General features: G+C 37.5%; 1 protein-coding gene across 2 annotated transcripts in view; it reads left to right on the top strand.

Moving 5' to 3' along the window:
* Positions 1 to 15,138, top strand: part of LOC136749894 (XK-related protein 6) — a 123,864-nt gene extending 108,726 nt beyond the window's left edge. Inside the window, exons 11-12 of one of the 2 annotated variants that reach the window (XM_066704530.1) lie at positions 3,236 to 3,432; positions 14,016 to 15,138. In XM_066704530.1, coding sequence (XP_066560627.1) covers positions 3,236 to 3,432; positions 14,016 to 14,992 — 1,174 coding nt within the window. In that variant the 3' untranslated portion in view covers positions 14,993 to 15,138. The remainder of the gene's footprint in view (positions 1 to 3,235; positions 3,433 to 14,015) is intronic. The other variant, XM_066704520.1, reaches the window with a different exon arrangement.
* The last annotated feature ends 11,038 nt before the right edge of the window (positions 15,139 to 26,176 follow it).

Raw genomic sequence — 26,176 nt, 5'->3', positions numbered from 1 at the left:
ACACCATTCTTTGTAAACCCTAGAAATGGTTGTGCGTGAAAATCCCAGTAACTGAGCAGATTGTGAAACACTCAGACCGGCCCGTCTGGCACCAACAACCATGCCACGCTCAAAGTTGCTTAAATCACCTTTCTTTCCCATTCAGACATTCAGTTTGGAGTTCAGGAGATTGTCTTGACCAGGACCACACCCCTAAATGCATTGAAGCAACTGCCATGTGATTGGTTGGTTAGATAATTGCATTAATGAGAAATTGAACAGGTGTTCCTAATAATCCTTTAGGTGAGTGTGTGTATATATATATATATATATATATATATATATATATATATATATATATATATAGAGAGAGAGAGAGAGAGAGAGAGAGAGAGAGAGAGAGATTAAACATGAAGTGCTACAGAGTCTGCTGTCTGTCTGCTTCCCCTTACCTTGCACGGAATAGCAACATCAAGAAAAGTTTAAAACAATGCTGGTTCATTCTTAAAACTGGGCCCCGGAAGCATATATGAAGAGGGGTAAGCAAGCATATTGTTCACCTACCAGTGAACCATCATGGGGGATGTTTTTCTGGTTTGCTGGTCAGTCAGACATCACAGCTGGAAATCTGTATCCAGTGCAGCTCAGAGTTCCCTCTCAATTAGGGAGTACATAAAGTTTCAGCTTCACACACGATACAGTCAGTTTGCATTAGTAAGCCATGTCGGACTTTGTGATCCAGGAATTCTTGTTGGGGAGAGAAGGCACCGTGTCAGAGACCTTGCTCTGCTTATGCACATTTTACTGTTATTTTTATTTTTAACTTTTTTTTTAACGTGATTTAAATACCTTGTTTGTGCACATTTCCTTGTTGTTGTCTGTTGGGTTTTCAAAGGTGAACTCAATGGTTCACTCACCAAGACTCAGTCTGTTAGCTTTTGTTCCTCGCTTATTAACTGTTAATACACTGACACTACATAGTATACAACACTGGGAGGAGGAGTGAGTGAGTAAGATCTGAGTGAGTTAATTGTCTCATTCTGAACCTGTTTTGTCTCCCATCTTTTACTAACAAGCATAGAGATCTGCCACAGTCAGTTGGGACTTTTCATTTGTGTATGTTCTTGGCCCCCAGGCAAGGCATTCTTGTGGCATTCTGTCCCATTAAATATAAAACAAGGACTAAAGACTCATATTTAAACTCAAGACTCACATTTAATACTGCAAGATGTAAATGATTCCACAAGCTCAGCTCATCTGTACTGTAATGGCACAAAGCGAGGAGAGTGTACTGCATCTGATTAGCAGGAAGATGTATTTTTGTGTTGGTTATTTTTATTTAGTTTTTGATTTACTCTCTAAAGAAATCAAGACTGTGAAATCATTTGAAAGACTCATTACCAAAAAGATTATTGTTTTGCATTTGTAAAAATGTCAGGATCTTTAACAATCTGTCTATTGAAGTATCATCATGGATTGTTCACTTGAGTGTTTCTAATTATGCATTTATTAATAGTGTAATTCACACTGTAGATATTTTATGATAGATTTTACTAACTACATTCCAACACTTGGGGAATCCACAGTAAAAGTAACTGGAAGAAGACAACATTTGGCATATGTGAGTGATCTTGGCAAATTGCAGTTTAATCACGCATTAGAACTATTTGGAAATATATGTAATTATAAACCCATTGATGAACAGTTGCACATCTGTGCTGGGATTAGATGAAGTGGCAATCAAAGATGCCCTCTATATATACTGCCATTTTATTCGAAGTAAAACAGTATTTTTATTCAGGCCACCATCTGGTTAGTTTCAGTAATTAATAACAAGGAATTTAAAAATGTGAGAATATGACCAACTTAAACAATTACACCTCTTTCATTATTTCAGAGGAGCACTTTTGCTTTGGCTCACTGTGCTTTGGTAATGTTACTTACTTAAACCACCTCAGTTCAGTTTCCACTTGAATACAATACAATTAATGATAAGCAAACTGAAGTTTAGTATTTGATTATTTGAAAACACCTTTTAATACATACCACCCTGTGTACGATGCATACCTTATACTTTGTGTAAGGACATATATCCTAGATTTTGTCCTGATTCTGTTTCCCATTTGTGTGCAAACATTTCCTCTTATTCAAGACCATTTATTAACTTTGAATTAGTTTCCAATACCCCACCAATACCCCCACCCCCTGCCCGCAGATTATTTTTTTCTTGTGGTTTTGTTTTTAGTTTTTTGGGGATTAAGAAAATCATATAGGCTTCATGATCTTGAATCTATTTTACAAATAGGAGGTAAAATAAAATGCATATATGAAGTTCAAAGAATAACAGTTGCATAAATACAAAGCGATAAAATACACTCTCTAAAATTTGTAACCAATAAAAAATACCATTCACAAACAGATGTTTTACCTCTGGAAACAATACTGTGTAACTAGTTTATGTGTCATATAAATAATGATATACTGCATTGCACTGTCAAAAGTATCAATGCATACAAATACCATAACAGCTGAAGACATTTAATTTGAGTTACTTATACTCCTCAATAAATAATTTAAAAGCATTAATTAGCATGCAATAAATGACATTCAAAATAACCATTTCAAGTAAATACTTATTTTTATTGAAATGCAGGGCTTTAGTTTTCAATTATAAAATATAGGGAAGAAAGGGGAGAATATTAGGTGGTTTAATTATAATGTAATCAGGGTATAATTAACCTTTGAGATGTGTTGATTGGATAATTGCATGCTATTTGGAATTACACCCTAAAATTGAATTGCCAGTGACAAAATATGTGGTATTTGTATACTGGTATATGTTGTTGGAGGGCGTGGAGCTGTCTGTGTGGAGATTGCATGTTCTCCCTGTGTCCGTGTGGGTTTTTTCCGTGCACTCCGGTTTCCTCCCACCATCCAAACATATGCGGGTTATGTTGATTGGTCTCTCTAAATCGCCGTGTGTGTGTTGCCCAGCGATGGATTGGCATCCCGTCCTGGGTGTATTCCTGGTTCCCCGCGACCCTTGCCAGGATAAGCGGTTTTGAAAATGGATGGATGGATGGATGGATATATATTGCTGGAGCTATCTTCAGTTGTTTAGGTAGGACTATCTGATGATGTCTTGGACCACCTTAGTCATTAGTGTCATGTTCTCCTGTTCGCTCAAATGTCCATTGCTGTCCATTGCTATCTCTAACAGGCCTCTCCCTCTCCTCTTTTGTGTCTGGGCCTGCAGGTATATCCGTACCATGTACCTGGGCATTCAGAGCCGGCGACAGAAGGAACACCAGCGACGTTTCTACTGGGCCATGATGTACGAATATGCAGATGTCAACATGCTGCGCCTCCTGGAGACCTTCCTGGAGAGCGCTCCCCAACTGGTGCTACAGCTCTGCATAATGATCCAAAAGAACCGGGCGGAGACACTACAGTGTAAGGGGAGCTCCTGGGCTCCACTCCCAGGGCACAGGGGGCTGGATCACAGGAGTGCAGGCTATTTTTAGCTGGTGTGCTAGTGGGGGGTTGGGTGGTGGTGGTAATTGTATTGGTCAGGGAGTAAATTAAGTACTATACTCTCCTGGATGGCTGTTGTAGACTTGTGAAGACTTGATTGAGAAAGTAAATGAGTATACTTTGTTAGTGTTTTAATAGCATGTACCTCTGTTTGTGTGTGCATATACAAGATGGTCTAAGAGTCCTTTGCCCAGTTTTTGTAGTGAGGAATGTCCAACGTGAACTGATGATGAAACCCAGGGAAAGTGTTGCTTGGCAAATCTGACTACATGCACACATTAAAATGAACTTAGGCTAAGAGAGGAAATGAGCCTTGAAATGAGAAACCACAGCTTTTTAAGGTCTGATATATGAAGGATTTGCAGATAACCAAGTCTTGTATTGTGTGCTTTTTCAAATGCAACTCCTTTATAAGTCTGAAACTCTTTTCATGCTCATTTGTTTAAGGACATTTCACATTTGTTGGTTTATTTTCGGTATGGGTTTCAAAATTGAATAAATAACGTCTGCTCTTTTCACTATTTGTTCCCCGAGTTTCTAATCATTCTGATTCTGACACATGGTTTTGTAGGATGAGGAAAAGGAAACACAGGAAACTGCAACTAATTGGGATGAGTCTATGATTGTGTCTGTGGGGTCAGGCCTAGAAACTGCTAAACGACTGAGGTAAGATTAGGAAAATGTAGGATTTTCCAGAAAGGGATAACACAATAGTGGGCTTGCGTTTGATAGGTTAGTCTTTGTTTTGATATTGGGATCATTAGGGAAAGACTAGTTTATTTTTTAAATGGAGAAGGGTGTTGAAATTAGCAGGCATCAACGGAACGACCAAAGGCAGAACATTTCTTATGTACCTACAAGGAAAGGGACTGTCTGTTCCAGCTGCTGGCCATGATCTTTTCGCTGTTTGCCTTGTTGTCTGGCTCCATGGCACATTGATCCCCCACCCCAGCATATCTGCGAACTGGCCGTCAAGTGACTATTGAACCAGCCTGTATGTGTGTACATAAAGTTCTGCTGCACTTCAGCATATCAATTCATAATACAGGTACATTTCTCACATTTCAGGTGTCAGCGTTGACAGCAATGATGGCGCTGCTATCAACATGATGGCGTCTTTGGAAGAAACAAAGGTTCAGTGTATAAAGCAGGACTTTATGTAAACCATTTGTGAGGAAAATGTAGAACCAGTAAAAGTCAATTTGAGAATCACTTAAATATACAGGCACATTAACTACACTGCAGCGTAATTGTATTAATTTATTTTACATAGCTTACTACAAGCATTTGCAAAATTTACCCACGATGGGCTTTGTCAAACTCATTTGTTTTTATTTATTTATTAGCAGATGAAATGTTAACAAATGTTAAAGTATTATAACTTAATTATCCACATATGTTATATGCTTATTGTAGTAAGTGCCAAAGAAAAGTATAACTGCAACGTAACAGATGGTAGCTAATGTGCCTGTACAGTAGACTCTAGTGTATCCAATATATGTTTTATATTGTTAATGTAGGGACATTCAATTAGGAAGTGATTTGAAATGTGAAAGCAAATACTACAAAAAAAAATCTGAAAAAGACACCAAGCCATAAGATAGATCAATTTCAGTTTGGATTGATTAAAAATCAATGGCAAGGGGAAACAGCTCCCTTTACATTCAAAGACACGAATATTTACGTTTCTGTATACACTAGGCAAAATACAAATTATATGGGAGAAAACCATATATATTTTTGGAATGTAGTATATTGCTCCTGATGTCTAGTTTATGCAGGTATGTGAATGTCTTTGTCTTTGAATGTATAATTCAACAATTAGGCAGATGTGGCTCACTGCAAGCTTGATTGTCATAGCTCGGTAAGTGTATTTTGAGTATTATTAAAATTGAACTATTTTTAGTAGTTTAAATGTGTTTTTTAATATTTTTCTTAGGTGTGTGGGCTGTTATACTTAATATTTTCTGTGTGTGTCCAAAATGAGTAATGCTTTTAGAGTGAAATCCTTGCAGTACAAGGCAAACCTGGCAATAAGTACAACAGTTATTTAGGCATTAGTACATTTCTGAATGTCGAGTACTGTCTTACATGGATTTTATCGTTTGCAATAAAAGGCTTCCTTTTTTCTTTAGTTTATATTCAGGCATCTTGGAATAAAATAAAATAAAAAGCTTTCTTCTTTAATGACCATCGTGGAGGGTCAGCATGGTCCCGGGCTCTTCTAATAGAGTCTGTCTGCAGAGACAGACACAGAAATGTTGTGTGCTGCAAAAGCTAGATTGATTTACAGTGCAGGAGTGATATAAAATGGAAAAAAACAAAAACAAAACCATAGCTCTTCGTTGAGCCAAACTAAACTTGTGCAGGTCCCTCATGGAAATGAACAAAATTTACTGACAAAAATAAACAAATCGAAGCAAACAGTCCAAAGTTCAATTCCAAAAAGCAATGTTTTTGCTCTTTATTCTCTCTCTGGCCCTCTGGCCCTCTGGCACTCTGGCACTCTGGCACTCTGGCACACTGGCACCTCCCACTGACTTCTACTCCCCGCAATCAGAGACGTGCCTGCTTCTGCCTTTATATAGGCCCTACCCAATAATGGGAGCCTTGTGGGTCCCAGCTGCGGTTTCACTCTGCCAGGGCTTCTGGGAGGTGTTGTGTCACGTACAAAAATGTAATTGTGATTAAAACATACATATTAAAAACCCAAAACTGAAAAATCATATTTGGATAAGTGTCCAATAAGTGAATACTTGGTGTAAGCACCTTTGGCAGCACTTTCAGCTGTGTCTGTTGGGATAGGACTCTACCAACTTTGCACACCTACATTTGGCAATATTTGACCATTCTTCCTTACAAAACTGTTCAAGCTCTGTCAAGTTCCTTGGGGAGCGTTGCTGGACAGCAGTCTTCAAATCATTTGGCCAAAAGCTTGCAACTCTTGCAAAGTTGCCATTAGCCTGTTGGTAGCCTTTCTGATCATTCTCTTCCTTGCTCGGTCATCCAGTTTGGGGGCATGGCCTGATCTAGGCAGGGTCTTGGTGGTGTCATACACCTTCCACTTTTGCGGGGTAGGATGTGTAGTTCAATTAAATAAAAAATAATATGCATTTTAATTCAAGACTATAATGCAACAAAAGGTGAAAAATTGAAAGGGGGGTGTAGGCACTTTAAATGGGCATATGTATATAAGAGCATAAGAACATAAGAAAGTTTACAAACGAGAGGAGGCCATTCGACCCATCGTGTTCATTTGGTGTCCATTAATAACTGAGTGATCCAAGGATCCTATCCAGTCTATATATTGTCCAAATGTGCTCAAACAACTAACTAGGCAGAGGTGGGGTCTTTATCAATCAATCAATCAATTATTTGTATAGCGCCCTTCGCAGGGTAGCCACAGAGCACTTTACAGCAAAATAAAATACATAAATACAATAAAGTAAAATAAATAAATATAGACCTGTAAACAGTTTACATGGTCTAAAATAAAGTAAGTGAACATTTAAATAAATAAACCATTTAGGCACGGAGGAGAGAAAAACAAAAAACTCCTATGGATGGCATATAGGAAAAAAATGAACCTCTGGGGGTCCACGGCTTAGGGCCTAGGCCTAATGGTTGCCTCCCCTCCAGGCAGTATACAGTGAGGGAAAAAGTATTTGATCCCCTGATGATTTTGTACGTTTGCCCACTGACAAAGAAATGATCAGTCTATAATTTTAATGGTAGGTGTATTTTAACAGTGAGAGACAGAATAACAACAAAAAAATCCAGAAAAACGCATTTCAAAAAAGTTATAAATTGATTTGCATGTTAATGAGGGAAATAAGTATTTGACCCCTTCGACTTAGTACTTGGTGGCAAAACCCTTGTTGGCAATCACAGAGGTCAGACGTTTCTTGTAGTTGGCCACCAGGTTTGCACACATCTCAGGAGGGATTTTGTCCCACTCCTCATTGCAGATCCTCTCCAAGTCATTAAGGTTGCGAGGCTGACGTTTGGCAACTCGAACCTTCAGCTCCCTCCACAGATTTTCTATGGGATTAAGGTCTGGAGACTGGCTAGGCCACTCCAAGACCTTAATGTGCTTCTTCTTGAGCCACTCCTTTGTTGCCTTGGCTGTGTGTTTTGGGTCATTGTTATGCTGGAATACCCATCCACGACCCATTTTCAATGCCCTGGCTGAGGGAAGGAGGTTCTCACCCAAGATTTGGCGGTACATGGCCCCGTCCATCGTCCCTTTGATGCGGTGCAGTTGTCCTGTCCCCTTAGCAGAAACCCCCCCCCAAAGCATAATGTTTCCACCTCCATCTTTGACAGTGAGGATGGTGTTCTTGGGGTCATTCCTCCTCCTACAAACATGGCGAGTTGAGTTGATGCCAAAGAGCTCGATTTTGGTCTCATCTGACCACAACACTTTCACCCAGTTCTCCTCTGAATCATTCAGATGTTCATTGGCAAACTTCAGACGGGCCTGTACATGTGCTTTCTTGAGCAGGGGGACCTTGCGGGCGCTGCAGGATTTCAGTCCTTCACGGCGTAGTGTGTTACCAATTGTTTTCTTGGTGACTATGGTCCCAGCTGCCTTGAGATCATTAACAAGATCCTCCCGTGTAGTTCTGGGCTGATTCCTCACCGTTCTCATGATCATTGAAACTCCACGAGGTGAGATCTTGCATGGAGCCCTAGACTGAGGGAGACTGACAGTTATTTTGTGTTTCTTCCATTTGCGAATAATCGCACCAACTGTTGTCACCTTCTCACCAAGCTGCTTGGCGATGGTCTTGTAGCCCATTCCAGCCTTGTGTAGGTCTACAATCTTGTCCCTGACATCCTTGGACAGCTCTTTGGTCTTGGCCATGGTGGAGAGTTTGGAATCTGATTGATTGATTGCTTCGGCTCCCAGGTGTCTTTTATACAGGTAACGAGCTGAGATTAGGAGCACTCTCTTAAAGGGAGTGCTCCTAATCTCAGCTCGTTACCTGTATAAAAGACACCTGGGAGCCAGAAATCTTGCTCATTGATAGGGGATCAAATAGTTATTTCCCTCATTAACATGCAAATCAATGTATAACTTTTTTTAAATGCGTTTTTCTGGATTTTTTTGTTGTTATTCTGTCTCTCACCTACCATTAAAATTATAGACTGATCATTTCTTTGTCAGTGGGCAAACGTACAAAATCAGCAGGGGATCAAATACTTTTTTCCCTCACTGTAGTTGTTACAGCAGCAAGGAGATCAGAAAGTTCTTTATCGGTGCTGCTGGCTGTGGTTTTCCCTCTGGAGGAGGCCTCTCGCCGGCCATTGGGGGTGGGGGGGTTGTACCATCAACAGCCTTTGGGTGGCGATGGCTCATCAGACCTTGGGTGTGGATGCTCCACTGGCCCTCCGTGATGGGGTGCCTCAGAGGAGGGTTGTGCCTCGTCAGACTTCCATGGTGGGAGATGAGGTGCCTCGTCGGCCCCTCAGAGTGGGGTGTTGCTGGAAGACAAGAAGACAGTTGTGCTCAGATACTGGTCATGCAGTGCAGGACATTTCCAAAGACAGTTGTGCAATTGCATGTCCATGGCACACCGGCGGCACTATGGGCTAGAAAAACAGAGACTAAACAGATGAGTCTTCAGCCGTGATTCAAAGGCTAAGACAGAGGGGGCATCTCTTACATTGGCTGGAAGATCATTCCACAGTTTCGGGGATCTATAACTAAATGCTCTACCACCTATAGTTTTTTTGTGTATTTTATGGAGCACTATGTAACTGTCTTCTTGTGATCTCAGTGGCCTACCTGGAGTGTATTCGATAAGGAGATCTTTTAAGTAGGGAGTTGCCAGTCCCTTTAGTGCTTTAAATGTTAGTAAGAGAACTTTAAAGTCTATCCTGTAGCACTCAGGCAGCCAGTGAAGAGAAGCCAATACTGGAGTGATGTGTTCATGTTTTTTTGTTTTTGTAAGAATTCTTGCAGCAGCATTTTGGACTAACTCAAGTGCAGAAATAGCTCTGTTTGTGCTGCCTGACAGAATGGCATTACAGTAATCCAATCTAGATTTTTCTCAGTGTCCTGTAATGAGAGAAATTGTCTCAGTCTAGCTATGTTTCTAAACTGGAGGAATGAAGATCTCGACACATTCTGGATATGTGGTTCAAAGGATAGATTTAGATCACAGATGACACCCAGGTTTCGTGCCATCTCCTTAGGGGAGAAACTAAAGTTATCAGTACTTAGATTTGTCAGTGCATGATGAACAGTTCGATTTTTGTCCCCTAAAATGAGGACTTCTGTTTTGTCAGAATTAAGCATAAGAAAATCCTGGATAATCCATGTTTTAATCTCGGACAGACAGCAGATTAGATTTTCTAGGTCTATGGTATTGTTAGGATGTACTGACAGATATAATTGTGTGTCGTCTGCGTAACTGTGAAAGTTAATATTATGTCGTCGAATTATATCACCTAAAAGGAGCATGTACAATGAAAAAAGTATAGGTCCGAGGACTGAACCATGTAGCACTCCGTACTTAACCTCAGTTATGTTTGAGTGGTTCTCATTAATCTGTACATATTGGAGTCTGTTTGACAGATATGATTTAAACCATGACAGCACATTTTGAGACAGGCCAACAAGGTTTTCTAAGAGATGTAACAAGATTTTGTGGTCGATTGTGTCAAAAGCCGCGCTTCAGTCTAATAAAATAATAACAGTGGTGTGCCCTAAATCGGAGGACTGAAACACGTCATTTAATACTTTTAACAGGGCCGTTTCTGTACTATGGCCGGAACAGAAGCCTGATTAAAATTTTTCATGAAGATGATTAACAGTTAAAAAAGCTTGCAATTATTTTGCAACTACTTTCTCTAGAACCTTAGAAAGGAAGGGAAGGTTTGTGATAGGTCGATAGTGATTAAGTTGGTTAGGGTTGGCACTGGATTTCTTAAGAAGTGGTTTAATTACAGCTATTTTAAACGATTCGGGAACAGATCCTCAGGATAAAGAGGCATTAATAATATTGTGTATTAGGTGAATAATTAATTTCAGAGATTGTTTTAGCAGTTTAGTGGGTATAGGGTCTAGTGCGCAGGTTGTAGTTTTCATTTTAGTAATTAAGGAGACCAATTCCTGGTGATTTTATGTATGGTACTATGGTTACGTTAAATATATATGAAGTTGAGGTGTCAGTACAAACTATAAGATCAGAATGTGAGAACAGGAATGAATGGTTCTGTGTATACAAAGAAGTCACTTGTCAGCACACTCACTTAGGGAAACAGGAAACAGTAACCGGACAGTTCAGTGTATTCTTTTGAGCATGTGTGTTTTGTTGTTGCAAATGTGTTTTGTTGCTGACTTATGATTGAAAAATAAAATAGTTACCATAACTAATTTAGAAGAAGTGGCGATAACTTTCAAGCTCAGGGCTGTGTGTGTCTGGTGCCAAACAACTTGAACTGATAGAAAGCAACATTATTGGAACAAATGTACAGTGGAATTTGATTAAGTCAGGTTGGAAGTATAAAATAAGGTTATTTTAATCTCGGTCTCAAATGTATATCTCAGCTCAGCTCTGCTTCGGTTCAGCATGCATAGCATAACTGATATTGTGTGAGCAGAACTAAGTTGCACTAAGTTGTCTGCCTATATACTAAATACAAATAAGTAACTTATTTGCAACATCTGTGACCTGCTTTACTGGTAAATTAAATGAAGGGAGCACTCGACTCGATTTGCCTGAGAAAAGCAAGAACACAACGAAGAAGAGCAAAGAGACTCCCTGAACCTTATTAGGCAGTTTAAGGGGTTTACAGAAATCTTGTTAATAATTAGAGTTAAAGTTAGAAAGCTTGTACTTTATTTTGGAAATATGCCTTCATTTTGAAGATGCTCTAATTTGTTACAATTGAATTGCTGATTTTTTTCCTTCCTTCCTTCCTTCTTTCCTTCCCTTTCATATCTTGCTGTATTTGGCAGTCAAAACACCATAGAGATTGAGAATCTGTTTTCATAACTAGTTATTTGATCATTCATTTTCAATGCACGTGGAAGAAGGGAAGCAAATGTGCATAGAATATGTGTCGGTAGTCTTGTAGAAATGCAAGGCTATGCACATGTTTCATGCAGTATGTAAAAGCTTTCCTCATTTGTAAGAAAGCCATTTACTTTGGTGCAAAGATCATATATCAACAAAAAACTCCCAATGTCCCAGGCTTCAGAAACAGACAGGCAGGGAAATTAAAATATTCCCTATATCCTGCATTATCAAGGAAGCCTAATCATTTATGAATTGTGGTTGTGGTTTGTTGTCTCCTGCTACAAATTTAACAGTGGAATCATTCCATCTGTTAGAAGTCTACGAAGTAATATTCATGGCTGATGGAAATTCAGTATTTTTTTAATCCCTTTGGAAGCTTCACACTCTGCGTAGGATAAAACTGTCTGTGCAGATGAAAAAAATACTTCTTTGCTGCTGTGTTTATCTTAGATAAGCCTTATTACATGTGTGATTTCTCTGTACCACGCCAAGCTAAGTGTGTGTTGCTGTGCTTTCATCATGGATTATAGCTCTGTTGTAACTTTCTGTCAGGCTCTGAGAGGTGTTGCTTTATTATACGTTTAAGGGGATGGTGAATTTAAGACTAGTTTGTAGAGTCTCAAGCTAAAAAAAAGCTTTGTGTTAGCATTAAACTGGATTATTCTGATTTATCTTGTATAAGATTGAATTGGCTTGGTAATGTGATTAAGTGTATGCCACATTATTCCACATGGTGTTGTATATCTACTAAGGATTGTGGAATCATTGTGACTATAGTTTATGGTGCTGTACCTTAGAACTAATAGCCCATTATTACCCCCATATACAAAACAGTGGATCAAAGACTTCTACCTCTTTAAAAAGACAGCTAACTCTAGCCTTTGTCAAAACAGTGACAAACCTGTACACAATCGACAAATAAGCAGTGTATTTGTTTACCAACAGTAATTAAACAGAATTTAAACTAAACAGATAATCACAGGACATATGAATGGATCAATTTGATAAATAAAAACAAAACAAATATCTATGTTACACTATCCTTAAATAGTCCTGGATAAAAATATTATTGTGATGAGTCTAAAGCAAGTTGAGAGATTGAAGATTGAGCGTGAACCAGGATTCAATTCAGAGTGTTACTGCTCTGACAATGGAGCCAGACTCCATGACATAGCAGTAATCAGCTGTTAAGTGCACATCTTGGACATACTCCAAGACTATGCATGTTAGGATATGAATGCAGTCTTGTATTAGAACAAAATACTTTATTGGTAATATCAAAAGATCTAACGATCTGAGTGCCCCATCTTTGCTGTTAAAGGAAATGTATTAAAGGTGACTGATATTGTTTCTATCATCATCAATAAAGACATTTCCCCCGGAGCCTTTTCAAATGTAAATGTGCTTCATTGGGAATTGACGTTCACAGGTAGTGAGTAGTATGAACTCTATACTTCTTCACATGGATCTGTTTCTGATGGCTTTAAAGTTGTATGGATATATTGAAACCAGCAAGGATTCTGATAAGATTGTTATTTTATATAATCTCATATATTTCATGGACTAAAAATAAATTTATAAGCACAAGCAAATACATCTGTGAGTTAAAAACACTGCAATCCAGAAAATACCCAAGTCTTCATCTGAATAAGGGGGAAGAAATATATTATTGCAATGATCAAAAAGAAGGTGTTTTTTCCATCTGAATTTGAACAAGGAACAGGTGACTGTAAGTGTTTGAACCATAATTTAAAGATACATTTTAAAGTATTGAAACATTGGACTGTAACAATGTTCAATAGGAAAATGTAACAAAACATTACCCATTAGAAATATGATGTTTAGTGGGAAAACTGAAATATTGAACAGCCTCTTTAACATAAATATGTTTTATACCATTTTAAAATGTCATTTGCATGATACTGTTGCCCACTTTATTTCTCATTATGCTTTTTTGTGAATTTTAAGAGGATAAGCAGTGAGTAGTTTTAGCTTGAAGCTGGGAGTTGTGAAAGGTCTAACAGGGGTTTGGGGGATGGAAACATAGTAACCCTCACCAGTTCCACTTTAGGATCAGAACTGTAAGCCTAATCCATCTAATGTCACCCTTTTGTTCTCACATGCAGCTGCCTTGTTACCGTCCTGCTGACTGTAACACACAACCAGTTGTGTCTTTTGAATATTTTACTTTTGTAGAACAGCTTCCAGAAAGATTCTGCTCAAATTCTAATTGTCAGTAATAGTTTCTGAGAAGAAAGTAAGAGCCGGGAACAAGAAACACCATGGGATGAAAAGAAAGACCCTTCAAATTATTTCCCCTTTAATTTTGTAGTTGAAAAGTGCAAAATTAACAGGGTGCTTTTGAAAAATGGAAGTTAATAAAAATGCTCTTAATGACTTGTGGCAATTGTTGTCATCTGTTGTGTAACTTAGCGGTTTTTCCTCTCTTTGTGTATTCTTGTACTGTTCCAGGTGTCTCATCTGTGGCCTCCCTACTCTCCCTGGCCTGGGTGCTGGCGTCCTACCACAAACTCCTGAGAGACTCACGGGATGATAAGAAAAGCATGAGCTACCGGGGCGCGCTGATCCATATCTTCTGGAGGCTCTTCACCATCTCCTCCCGGGTGCTCTCCTTTGCCCTCTTTGCCTCCATTTTCCAGCTCTACTTCGGGATCTTCGTGGTGGTCCACTGGTGTGCCATGGCCTTCTGGATTGTCCACGGGGGAACCGACTTCTGCATGTCTAAGTGGGAGGAGGTGCTTTTCAACATGGTGGTGGGCATTGTCTACATCTTCTGCTGGTTCAACGTCAAAGAAGGCAGGACCCGATACCGCATGGTGGCCTACTATGCGGTGGTGCTCATCGAGAATGCCATCTTGACGTTCCTGTGGTATTTCTACAGGGATCCCACCACCACCGACTCTTACGCCGTTCCCGCGCTCTGCGGTGTGTTCCTCAGCTTTGCCTCGGGGGTGGTTTTTATGTTCCTCTACTACGGAGTGTTGCACCCCATGGGCCCCCGGGTCCGGATCCTGGCCAGCTCCTGCTGTGCTGAGTTGCTCTGGGGGCTACCTCTGCCTCCTGAGGCTGAGCCCATGGCCCCCACCCCAGGGCCAAGAGGCTCCCATGCCACCCCTACCCGGGGCTCCACTGGGGACCACCAGCAGCATCAGGAAGAGGACCTGACTGCCGACACTTGCCTGCCCGTTTTCCAGGTGAGACCAACGGTGCCAACCACCCCCATGGGAAGGCCTTACCACCCCGAAGGTCCCCTCATCAAGATCGATATGCCAAGGAAGCGCTACCCAGCCTGGGATGCCCACTTTGTGGATCGCCGGCTGAGGAGGACTATCAACATCCTGCAGTACATTACCCCCACAGCGGTAGGGATCAGGTACAGGGACGGGCCCTTGCTCTATGAGCTCCTACAGTACGAGTCTTCGCTCTGAAGTCGCACTCTCTCTCTTTATTTCTCTCTGTCTCTTTCTCTATATCCCTCTCTCTCACCATCTCTCGTTTTATGTTTCCCACCCCAAACATGTTCTAAAACATAATAAAGCGTTCCTCAACATGTATGTTATATATCATTAGAGGTCTCACACAACAAAGGTGAAATATAAAATGTTTTATTATAAAAAATCTAACAAACAACATGAACATAACTGTGAAATATCCCAACCAATTCAAATAATTGCAGATAAGCTTTCTTTTTTCTGGCTACTGTATATATATATTTTGTATGTATGGAAAAAATACATTTTTTTCCTCCATTTTTTTATACAGGAGATATAATAGTAGTTAAATTCTGTGCTTCACTATGTGGTGCAGAGTGGTGTCTCCGCCCTGTTATTTGATATAGCACCACAGAGCATCATGGGAATGATGGAGACTGAAAACAGGGCCCTGCTCAACACCCATGTCTTAGGCAGTGGTTTCTCTCACTTCTAATTCTTTTGGAGTTTTTACTACAAACCTTTTCAACCGATACCTGAAAAATACAGCAAAGAAGCAGACCTGTTTTGTTGGCAAGAAGATCCACTTTGAACGTAAGAAAGCACACGTTTGCACATTTGTTTTCCACACAGTACATTGTTCATTTTCTGTTGGAGCAGGAGAATTCAAACTCCTGCTCTAGATTTTAAAAAGGATGGCAAACTTGTGTGTGACACGTTTCTCTGAAGCCTTAAAATGAAGCTCTTTGTCTAAAGATTGTCATGGTGAGGAGACCCATTACTCATTTTCTTCTTTGTTTGTTTTTGTTTTGTTTTTTAAAGTGTCCCTTATTTGTACATTTAACGTAACTGTAGATTTGGTGCATAGACAACTTGAGTTGTTATTGATATCACAGTGACCTCTGCAGGTACTAATTCACTGAAGATCCACCAAAGCTAACAAAATCGGTGCTAACAGCATTATAATGGCATTCAATGTCAGACAGGTTTCTTATTGCCTTAAATCTTGTCTCTTGCTATTAACAAGGTGTCAGTGTCAGGTTCAATAACCCTATGTTATTTCAAATTAACAAAACAATAAATGCGGCTTCAACCTTCCTTACTTTTGTCCCGAAAATGTCTTCAGGACAGGAAGTATACTATTCATTGACAGCTATTAAAAACACATGACAATATTAATTTATTTATGTATGTAATGTATAAATTTTTTGACATTCATATATCTACAACAAAATCCTAAAATAATTTGCTTACACATGTATCAAATCTAATTTATAGTGATATTCATCACACAGCAACATCACGACACACAGACAACACATTGCATTCGTATTACAGAAATTCACTCAGAAAGGATTATATATGTATATGTATATGTATATATATATATATATATATATATATATATATATATGTATATGTATATGTATATATATGTATATGTATATGTATATGTATATATATGTATATGTATATGTATATGTATATATATGTATATATATATATGTACATATATATATATATATATATATATATATATATATATATATATATATATATATATATATATACACATGAGGACTATGTTTAGATACAGGGACACCTTTTATTGCTTAATTGTGGAGTACGTTTGGCGTTAAAGGGGGCTGAAGGGAGAATGGCGATAATGTAATTCAGTGGTAATGAGGCTTTGCCCAATTTGATGAGTCATATCTCCTAGTCAGTCAGTGTTTTTATAAATAGCAGCTAAAGTTAAAGCATGCACATCATTATTTTTTTACTTTTATTTAATTCACATATAAGTAAAGAAATGCATTTTATGCTTGATAAACACATGAGCCTTTGGCATCTATAGAGAGTAAACCTGGTGAGCACAACAGTCCTGTTCAATGGTCTTCTGAAAATCTTCAAAAAATGACCTTTTAGTCATTAAATCTGATGCGTGACTTCAGCACTAAAGGACTGCATGTGTTTCTGTTTTCTGTTTTTCTTTTTTCCATCAAACTTTGTATTGTTTCAGAATACAAATGAAAGCAATACACAACACTGGTGCTCCCTCCATCACCAATATGGAGGTTAAGGTAAGGACATTAATGGGCAAATAGGTCTTTGCTTCAACAGTCTCCATTTGTGCCTGAGTTGACACTATTATAAAATGATGACAAGGATTATTATTATTATTATTATTATTATTATTATTATTATTATTATTATTATTATTATTATTATTATTATTATCCTGATTATTAAGATTAAAAAGTCCCTTGAAATGCATTTTGTAGAGTACAATTAAAGCTAGCATTACAGATTGTAGGAGATAAGGGTTCAATACTGTATTAATGTTAGGGAAAACCAATATGTCTTACAGTGTGATTCTTTAACATTTTGTAAACCTCCCAAGTGTAGATGTGAAATTGATTTTGATTATTTTGTTAATCACAGGAGGGCTGCGAGTCAATATCTGGGATTTCTCCTCATGATTTTACAATAGACGTGAGCTATAAAAAAACAAAAAGTGAACAATTTTACTGAGGAAAAAACAAACATATATGCATTCCTTTCCTTTACTAGAAAATGTATTTTTGTAAATCCATTACCTAGGTTCAGAAGAGAGCACAATGTTCTGATCAGGTGTTTACACCACAAAAGGCACAATGCACGCAGGGGTGTCAGTTCAGATGGATCACAGTATTTACTTTGATAACAATTACGTTATTGTTGCGGAAGAACTCTGCGCTAGTATTGCCTTCAGGCAGAATCTTTGCAAGTCTGCACACACAATGAAAAACAACATCCACATTGAAAATACCAATGATTTTGAATTTTACAGTAGAGCAAAAGCAAAGCACACAGTGAACAAAGACAGTGGTGTCTGGGGGCTTTTTTCATCCTCCATCATTCCCTGCTCAAAGAAAAAAGTGATTTTCATTCTTTGTGCTTTTCTTCTTCTTCTTCTTCTTCTTCTTCTTCTTCTTCTTCTTCTTCTTCTTCTTCTTCCTCCTCTTCTTCTGTTTATTCTACTCCTTTTTCTTCTTCTTCGTCTTCTTGTTCCTTTTTTAAACTGAATTAAATTCAAGTAATAAACTTAGAGGGTGCAAATGCATGTGAGTGATTCCAGAGTGAATTACGACATGCATATATTTTTCTGTTGTCTTCTTTTTAAGCCTTGTTTATTTGTATTCTGAATCTTTCTGTTTTTAGTTTTTTTCTTTATTTTTAAAACTTCTTAGATACAACAACGAAAATGTTACATTTTAAAGATGATGAAACTAGAAGTTATCTTTGCCTGAATATACCTGAATTTTTACACAGTTTAACAACACGTTGCAGTGTTACCACAGAATACTTTTATAAACGCAAAATGTTACATAAAAGAGGTTCCTCTCCCTCGGCAAACAGGGCTTACTGCTAATGGCTTCTGCCATACAGTGATGATTAAAGCCAAATCACACCTTTTACTGTAAACCTGTCCCTGGTTCTGGTGTACCGAGGCTTCTGCAGTAAAGCTGTTGTCAGTGTGTGTGGATTGGCATGCATGTATGTATGAATGTGTGCTTGTAAAAGGCTGTCAACATGAAATTAAAACTACCACTTTCATTTGTCCATACTTTTTTTAAATAATATATCATCATTATCATAATAATAACACATGCAGATATATCTATAACATTTTAAATATACAGTCTGTATGAAAATCAACACATCAGTATTGTGCTTAAATAATTGACATTTGATATTGTATAATTTCACGTACACATACAATATATCCATCCATCCATTTTCATTAACCACTTCATCTAGTACAGGGTGGGCACAAGGCAGAGTACAGCCTGGATGGTTAACTTCACATGGGAAAAAAAAAAACAGTGGGTTGTATTTCATTGTTTGTAAAGCATTTCATTCCCAGAAGAGCTGAGTTTGTATATCTATATTAATCCACTGCTGGATGAAGGCCTTCCCAAGAAGTGTTCACTTCTTTCAATCTGTATATTCCATGCCACACCTGCAAAGTTTATTATTTAATCTTCCCATCTTTTATATGCAGTCAATAAGCATGGTCAGGATAATTGATTCCAAGTCTTTTTGATAAATTCTCAGAAAAACTAACATTATGATTTAGCCTTCACCAATATACAGTAGGGGCTCAAAATTAATTCCACTAGAAATGCAACCTATACAGTTAGCATCAGAATAGTGAGTAGATGGCATGTTAGGAAAGGTTTCAGTACCATAAACAAATTAAACGTGCATGAATGCTAACGAGGTTAAATTACTAGGATATTCAACTCCATTAAGTTGCACAAGACTGTATTTTAGTGATAATTATTATTATCAAGCTTATCAGAAAAGCTCAATCATGCCTTCCTTTTTATCTCCTGTGTAGTTGAAATCAAATATATTTTTAATTGAGCACTAAAAGCACAATACTCCACCCTGAGACTAATGAAGTATGAAATGTAGACAAATATGTATCTAACTAACTAGTTTCATTAAATACCTCAACCACCTAAATATTTTGCTGAAAAACCTATATTGTTGTTTTCTGACTCTGTTGGATGTTGCCGACTCCTTAAGCAGAAGCTAGTTTCATAGACTCCATAGTGAGCATGTTTCAGTTTTTGTGTAAGAGTGTGTATGTGTATACAGTATGTTAGAGAACATGTAGGTATAGAGTACACAGGCTCATAACAAAACCATGTATGTGTACCTGCATACATGTCTTAATTCATACACATGATCAATGCTGAAGCAGTTGCCTAGATGCACCACACAAAGGAAGACACTGCTTTCTTTAACCCTTTTGTGCCTGCTTAGGTCTTTGCAAGCAGATGTTGTGTGGTTGAGATCTTGGGGTAAAGGGGTCTTGCCAGGGATGGATGAGAACCCGAGGGCATCCTGTGCAGCTGAGGTTTTATGTACCGCTAAACCTGATGCTGTCATTTTAGGCACATTGTACTCATGAAAGCTTATTTGCTTTGTGTTTGTCTCTGTTATTTTAACTGTACAAGCCACTAGATCCAAAAGAGCTGATTATATGATTATGTGGACTAAACTTTCCGGGACAAGTGAGAGTGGTGCCGATGTAGTAGAGTGAGGCCTTTCACCTAAAGAACCAGTGCTTCCGTTTAATCCTGTATCCTCAATTGGTCAAGCCCAGAAGCCATATATTTTTATTTTCAACAGTTTATTTTACCAAGAATGGAGATTATAGTTAAAGATATGTTAATGGCTACTACAAATATATGGTTTATTGTACATGAGCATCGTTGTTTCAGTCAAAACACATTTTGCACTTAGTTAAGACCAGCAAAAATAAGTCGATGTGTTCATTTAAAAAAGTCTCCAAACAGGGGTTAGGATTTAAGAAATAATGGTTAACTTGGCTTCTGAGCTGCTTTCCACAATAGAGGGAACAGATAGGAATTCAAGCATTTATTCAAGAGGTAAAGGTCAACTACTCATCAGTGCCATTCTAAACTCTGATTATAATCAGCTCTATAGGCAAACTGAGGTAGCCCTCTAATGTTCACCACATTGGGTTTGTTGTTTTCTGGGTGCACTGTAAGGTGGTGTCAGTGGTTGCTCTTCTCCACTGGCTGGTGCTCAACCTAGGTTCAACAGGTTCAACTCCATCCTTGGTTGCTGCTTTCCCTTTTTCCCCATCAGTGTGGGGATCAGGTGTATTCTGGTGCAGAGATTTCCACTTTAGGGATTTAAAGTGGAACAACTGGAAATCCTCCACAAGAATGTCTGACAAGCACTTGTCAGCCAGGGAAGAGGCATCTTGCAGACCTGTTGCATTGGGCTGTATTAAAGACACCCTGATTCATTAACGAAGCTGACCCAAGAGCCACCTGTTGGTAGCATGGGTACCTGCATGTCCTCCCTCGTCTCCTCATTTCTAGAGTCCCACTGCTTGCTAAGCATAATTGTATGTGTTCTTCAATGTAGCAGGCACAAAGCCTAGCCTCTCATCATTTTGTCATTTGGTGATGCAGATGAATAAAAAATGTGCTGTGCAGGGTCATCTCTAATACAGTACCACAGTACCTTGGAGTAGAAACAGCTCTGCAAGAAGCCAGTCGTTGAACTATCAAGATGATATCCCACTGCCGATAGACCTGGGCAGTGTCACACAGGCGCTATCCTTTCAGGTACATCCTGACGTCCCCCAAGAAACAGCCACGTGCAAGTGCTTGTCTGTGTTCTTCTTCAGGGGTTTCTGTTTTACTTTAAACATTCTGGTACACTGTTGTTTGCTGGGGAATCGTCGATCTTTAACGTTCATGTTTGAGAAGTTATCATTTTATTTATTTGATTAAAGAAGAGCATTTGCGGTTTTCAGTTCCTAGACTGCCCTGCGCAGACTAATCTACACGGTGCATCTTCATTCATGCATAATGTATGTTCAAAGAGAGGGAGATGGAGGATTCCTCTGGGTGCTAAAACACTGTGATTATTTTCCTTCACTACATCAAGTGTGCTTTCTAATAAAGTGAGAGTGCTTGCTCCATGTGTTATCACAATAACTGTTCTCAGTGCACTTGCCTAATATGCAGAGACAATAGTCTTAGTAACCAGAGGGTCTTTTGTCGAGTGGCAGATTGGTTATTATATCATGCCTTTTTAGCCTAGAAAGGGGTCGTTTACAATTTCCAAGCTTTTTATGACAAAAAATATCTTAATACAGAAATGCTTTCCTTCATCCTAGCCCACCAGTTCAGGTAATTTTAAGTGCATTTACAGAGATTGTGTCTAGTGGATCTAATGTCGTTTCAAATTAATTGTAGACTGAAAATGTTCAGTTGTATTTTTTCTTGCTGATGTTCATTTGATTATCCCTAAAAAGGAGGTGGGCATTACTTGTGAGGTTATTTCAAAGACATAATTTCCTTCCCTTTAGGAACAAGCTTAACTTTTGTCCATTACTTGTCACAAACTTTCAATTGGTGCATCCTACAGTTGTTGCATGCCTTAAAGAACTCTACAGAAAAGGCATTATATGATAAGCACATATAGTTTTTTAAAGCTTTATTGCTAAAGTACAAACCCAACTTCTGTTCATTGCAGCTCATTTTTCCATTTCATTGCAGCTCTGTACATTACCATTGCATATTTTCATTTTATCGAAGCAAGTCTCATTAGCACGATCAACGCAAACCTAAAAATAATAATAATATGTACAATATTACTGTAAGCTGCAGGAATCACAATGCTGCAGCCTTAAGGGACCTACACAGTAGCATTATCATCAAATAATCTCTTAATTTATGTGTTGAGTATTGTTCAACAAACAAGGACTTTCAGTGTTCCATACATCAGTACAGTTTCTAAAACTGCTGAAATACTATGAAAATGATTGATTGACTAGTCAAGATTTGCACCTTACAAGGAGTGATTCTCAACACTTTTAGAATGCTGTCGATTACATCAGCTTGTAAAACAGGCAAACAAAATATAAGCACTCTGAAAAGAATGACATTACTGTAATTGCTTTGTAGTTCAGGGGAAATTACTCATTTTTTTATTGTACTGGTTAATAGTTAAATCATGAAAATCCTCTATCCAAATAAATGCAAACACAAGGTCACCTGAATTTTCAAAGTCTCATATACATATATAAAGAAATATATAAATTCTTAAAGGCTGGCTGCCACCGTGTTACAAAATAATTAATTGAACAATGAAAAGATGTTGCTTTCTGAGTTTGTTTTTCTTTTCCCTTGTTATTGTTAAAAGCCATGATACTTGTATTTAGTAATTAATTAATTAATATGAATTACAAGTAATTACAGTTTTCATCAATTAAGTCTATAACAATGATGTCTATAACACTGAAAGTCCACAATTAAGTGTAATCATATTTTGCGTTTGAACATTTCACAACTTATTTCACAACCGATAAACACAGCAAAAACAATAAAACAATCTTCTGCTTCTCACACCTCGTGGTGCCTTTACTTTAGGTGCTTATAACCCTGTCAAGGCAGCCACTTTCAGCAAACAACAATGCCAGTATTTTTTTCTGTATTATGTGCCAGTGCAGTAACAGAGTTAAATGTACATATATATTATATATATATATATATAAAATATATATATTCTAATGTTATTCTTATGGTTATAATATTCTAATAGATGTGAGGTTCTGATGTGACTGTAATGGGAATTGAGTATTTCCCTGCAGTTCTCTATATACTGTTCTCACAGTGACAGACAGCTGTTTTGTAAAAAGGCAATACTGGACATCTGCTGGTGAACTAGATTTTTGTCTTCTGATGGTCCTCTTTTTAAGGATTTTGCATGAAGTTAAAATGCACCATGTAACCAAACTCTTATTTAATTTTGCTTCCTGTAAGGGGCTTGGGTGAAGCACATAACAGGTTATTCCTAATTTCTGGGGCATCTATAAGTAAAAGGGATGTTTCTCTTTTGTTTTTGTTTTCTTGTTTTTTAAAGAAATGCCTGAATATGGTAGATTCAAGCACTTTTATTTCTTTAAATATCAGTGTGGGAGATAATCTGTTTCCAGCCTTGGCTGTATAAAGGAATTAATTTTTGAACGGTAATAAACTAGGCTCTGTCAGATACAAAGGCTTTAGCAGGACCATTGATTACGATTGAAGAACATAAAGAGTAGGTGTTTTTTTTAATCTAGAAAACTGATACTGATTTGCCTTCAATCTTAATACACAAGATGTTTAATAGTTAGTGCCAACATTAAACAATCCCAGACTACAGTAAAAGCTCCACTGTGATTGTGCTTGTCTACAAATAATGTAATTGATACATGGAATATTGTTGCAGATGTATGTGATAACTGATTTTAGATGTATGTATCAGGAAGAATTTAATCCTAAACCTTTAATTGTATTGACATGACATAGCAAGCAGATCATCCAGTGGTCTTTTTAGCATGAAACAATAGAGAAATGTCAAGGTAAATCTGGCATGAGCATTCAAGCCTTTTTTTTCTTTTGCTCCTTTTTCTTTTTTAGAAAACCTGAATTCTAAAATGCATTTGAGTATGTCCGCTTGTCTTTTTGTCCAGGACAGTGAGGTGTGCTATATAATGCTGTTCTGTTATGAACTTTAACCAAATTATGTGAGAATGTGTGATTTAATTTATTTAATCTGGTGCTGATTTACACACCTGAAGGTGCTACAACAATGTGAACAACAGGAATGCATTATACTTCTGTAATATCTAGTCATGCCATCATGAAAGGGCCTGCCATTGACACACGCAGACTTGATTAGCTCGTGAGGAATGTGCACCTCAAAAAGATCTTTCTGAGACCTGGTTTACAGCCATGCACTTATTTTTGCAAATGGTGCCATGCTTTGTATTCTGCCCAGAGATAATCACATGGGTGTGTATCTGTGTTCATATCTCATTGTGTTTAATGTATTGTATTGAGTTTGATGTTGGTGTTGCTGATGTTCTGTCTGTTTTTCGTTCTTGTTGTTGTTGTTTTTATTTATTTATTAGGTCATTTATGACAATAAAATCAAACCACAAATACTTCTTCTCATTAAATCCTCTTCTACACAATATAACATAAAAAAGGTTTTAAACTTACTAACAGCATACATACAAAATCTTTACATTATCACCTGTGTTGTGATTTTTTTTTTTTTTTATATATTTTTTTAGTTTCGTTTTTTTAGGTATTCGGAGTCAGGAATTTATTGAAGTTGGCAAGTTGTTTGTAAACTGTATATTTGTTATTTATTTTGTATATCATTTAATCTCATCTTATTTAACTATAATAAATTGGAAAAGTTCACAAACCCTAACTTAGCAAAATGCTTACTAAATGCTGACCCTAGTGTTACTTTTATTTAAAACAGTTACCTGTTTCACTGAATTAGTAAATCAGATTCCTTTAAATGAGATTAAGCAATTTCTATTTTGTGCCAGTTAATGAACTCATGTTAAAAGACCATTCAAAACTCTCCTTTCTTGCAATTAAGGATGTCCAGTATTGCCCTCCCCTCTTATTTTTGGGAACAATATTAATTACACAAGGTGCTAAAGTTGAACCTCATTTTATATACTTTGGTTTTTAGTTTTAAAGAGAAATATTACACAGAGAACTTCCTGTGAAGCCTTACTGTAGATTGATATATGAGACTGTTCAGAACCCCTCCCCACCCCCCCAAAGAAAAATAAGAGAAAAAAATGTATATAATGTATGACAAGAATTATAGTTTCCAAAATAAATGTCCATGGTATGTCTGGTTGCTGCCTATGGGAGACAGCAAATACGATATTAAAATGTCTTTGTGTGTGTACATGTATATATATGTATCTATAAATATATATGTATACATAATACATACATATGTGTGTGTATATTATATATATATATATATATATATATATATATATATACACACACACACACATATATAATAATTTGTGATTCCCTAATGGGCAAATTTCTTGTTGATGCTTGCAATAGCATTCATGTGCCAGCAGGTCATGCTGATGTAAAAGACTGTCTGTCCCGTATGTCTTTTACTCTGCTGTTATCTTCTGGATTCAAAACAAAACCTGTGTTGAAAAGTTTTTTTTTTTTTTTTTTTTTTTTTTTAAAGCATAATATAATAAGAAATCTCCTACTGGCTATTGCAGGCTGTATATTGCTTGTGATCTGAAGCTTAACTTTGAACTATTTTTAATTATTGTTGCCTCGTTGGGGCATATTAGTAAACTTAAACTTCTCTTACCTCAAAAGATAGCCGAATACTTTGAGAAACAAATATGAATAAATATTACAGAAATGGAAATATGTTGAAAACATACAAAATAATGTCTGGCTTGTGTCAAAGTCAGCTACTGCTAGGTGCTTTCACCCCTTTTGTCTTTTGAAGTAAACAGTGGAAAAGAGGTGTGTCAAGGAAAATCTATTTAAAAAAATGGTGGAAAAAGGTTCATTGTTAAAAAAAGTGCATGAAAAATATGGTTGGACTTTTGATGAAAATGGCTGTTAAAATGGGGAGTTAAATGTTAGCATGAGCGTGTGTACTGTATATATCGCTACCTTCCTTGAGGTTACACAGCTGACAAATGAAACTAATGTTGAAAATAAATTTGAATCATAAAACAATTACTTTTAACAGGAAGCAAATTGCACTTTTTCACCTTGATGCAAAGCCACAACTCAAAACTAT

Source organism: Amia ocellicauda, chromosome 1, assembly GCF_036373705.1.
Source record: "Amia ocellicauda isolate fAmiCal2 chromosome 1, fAmiCal2.hap1, whole genome shotgun sequence".
NCBI classification, from domain to species: domain Eukaryota; kingdom Metazoa; phylum Chordata; class Actinopteri; order Amiiformes; family Amiidae; genus Amia; species Amia ocellicauda.
The sequence above is the reverse complement of the archived record's forward strand: the minus strand, read 5'-3'. Positions and strand labels throughout refer to the sequence as shown.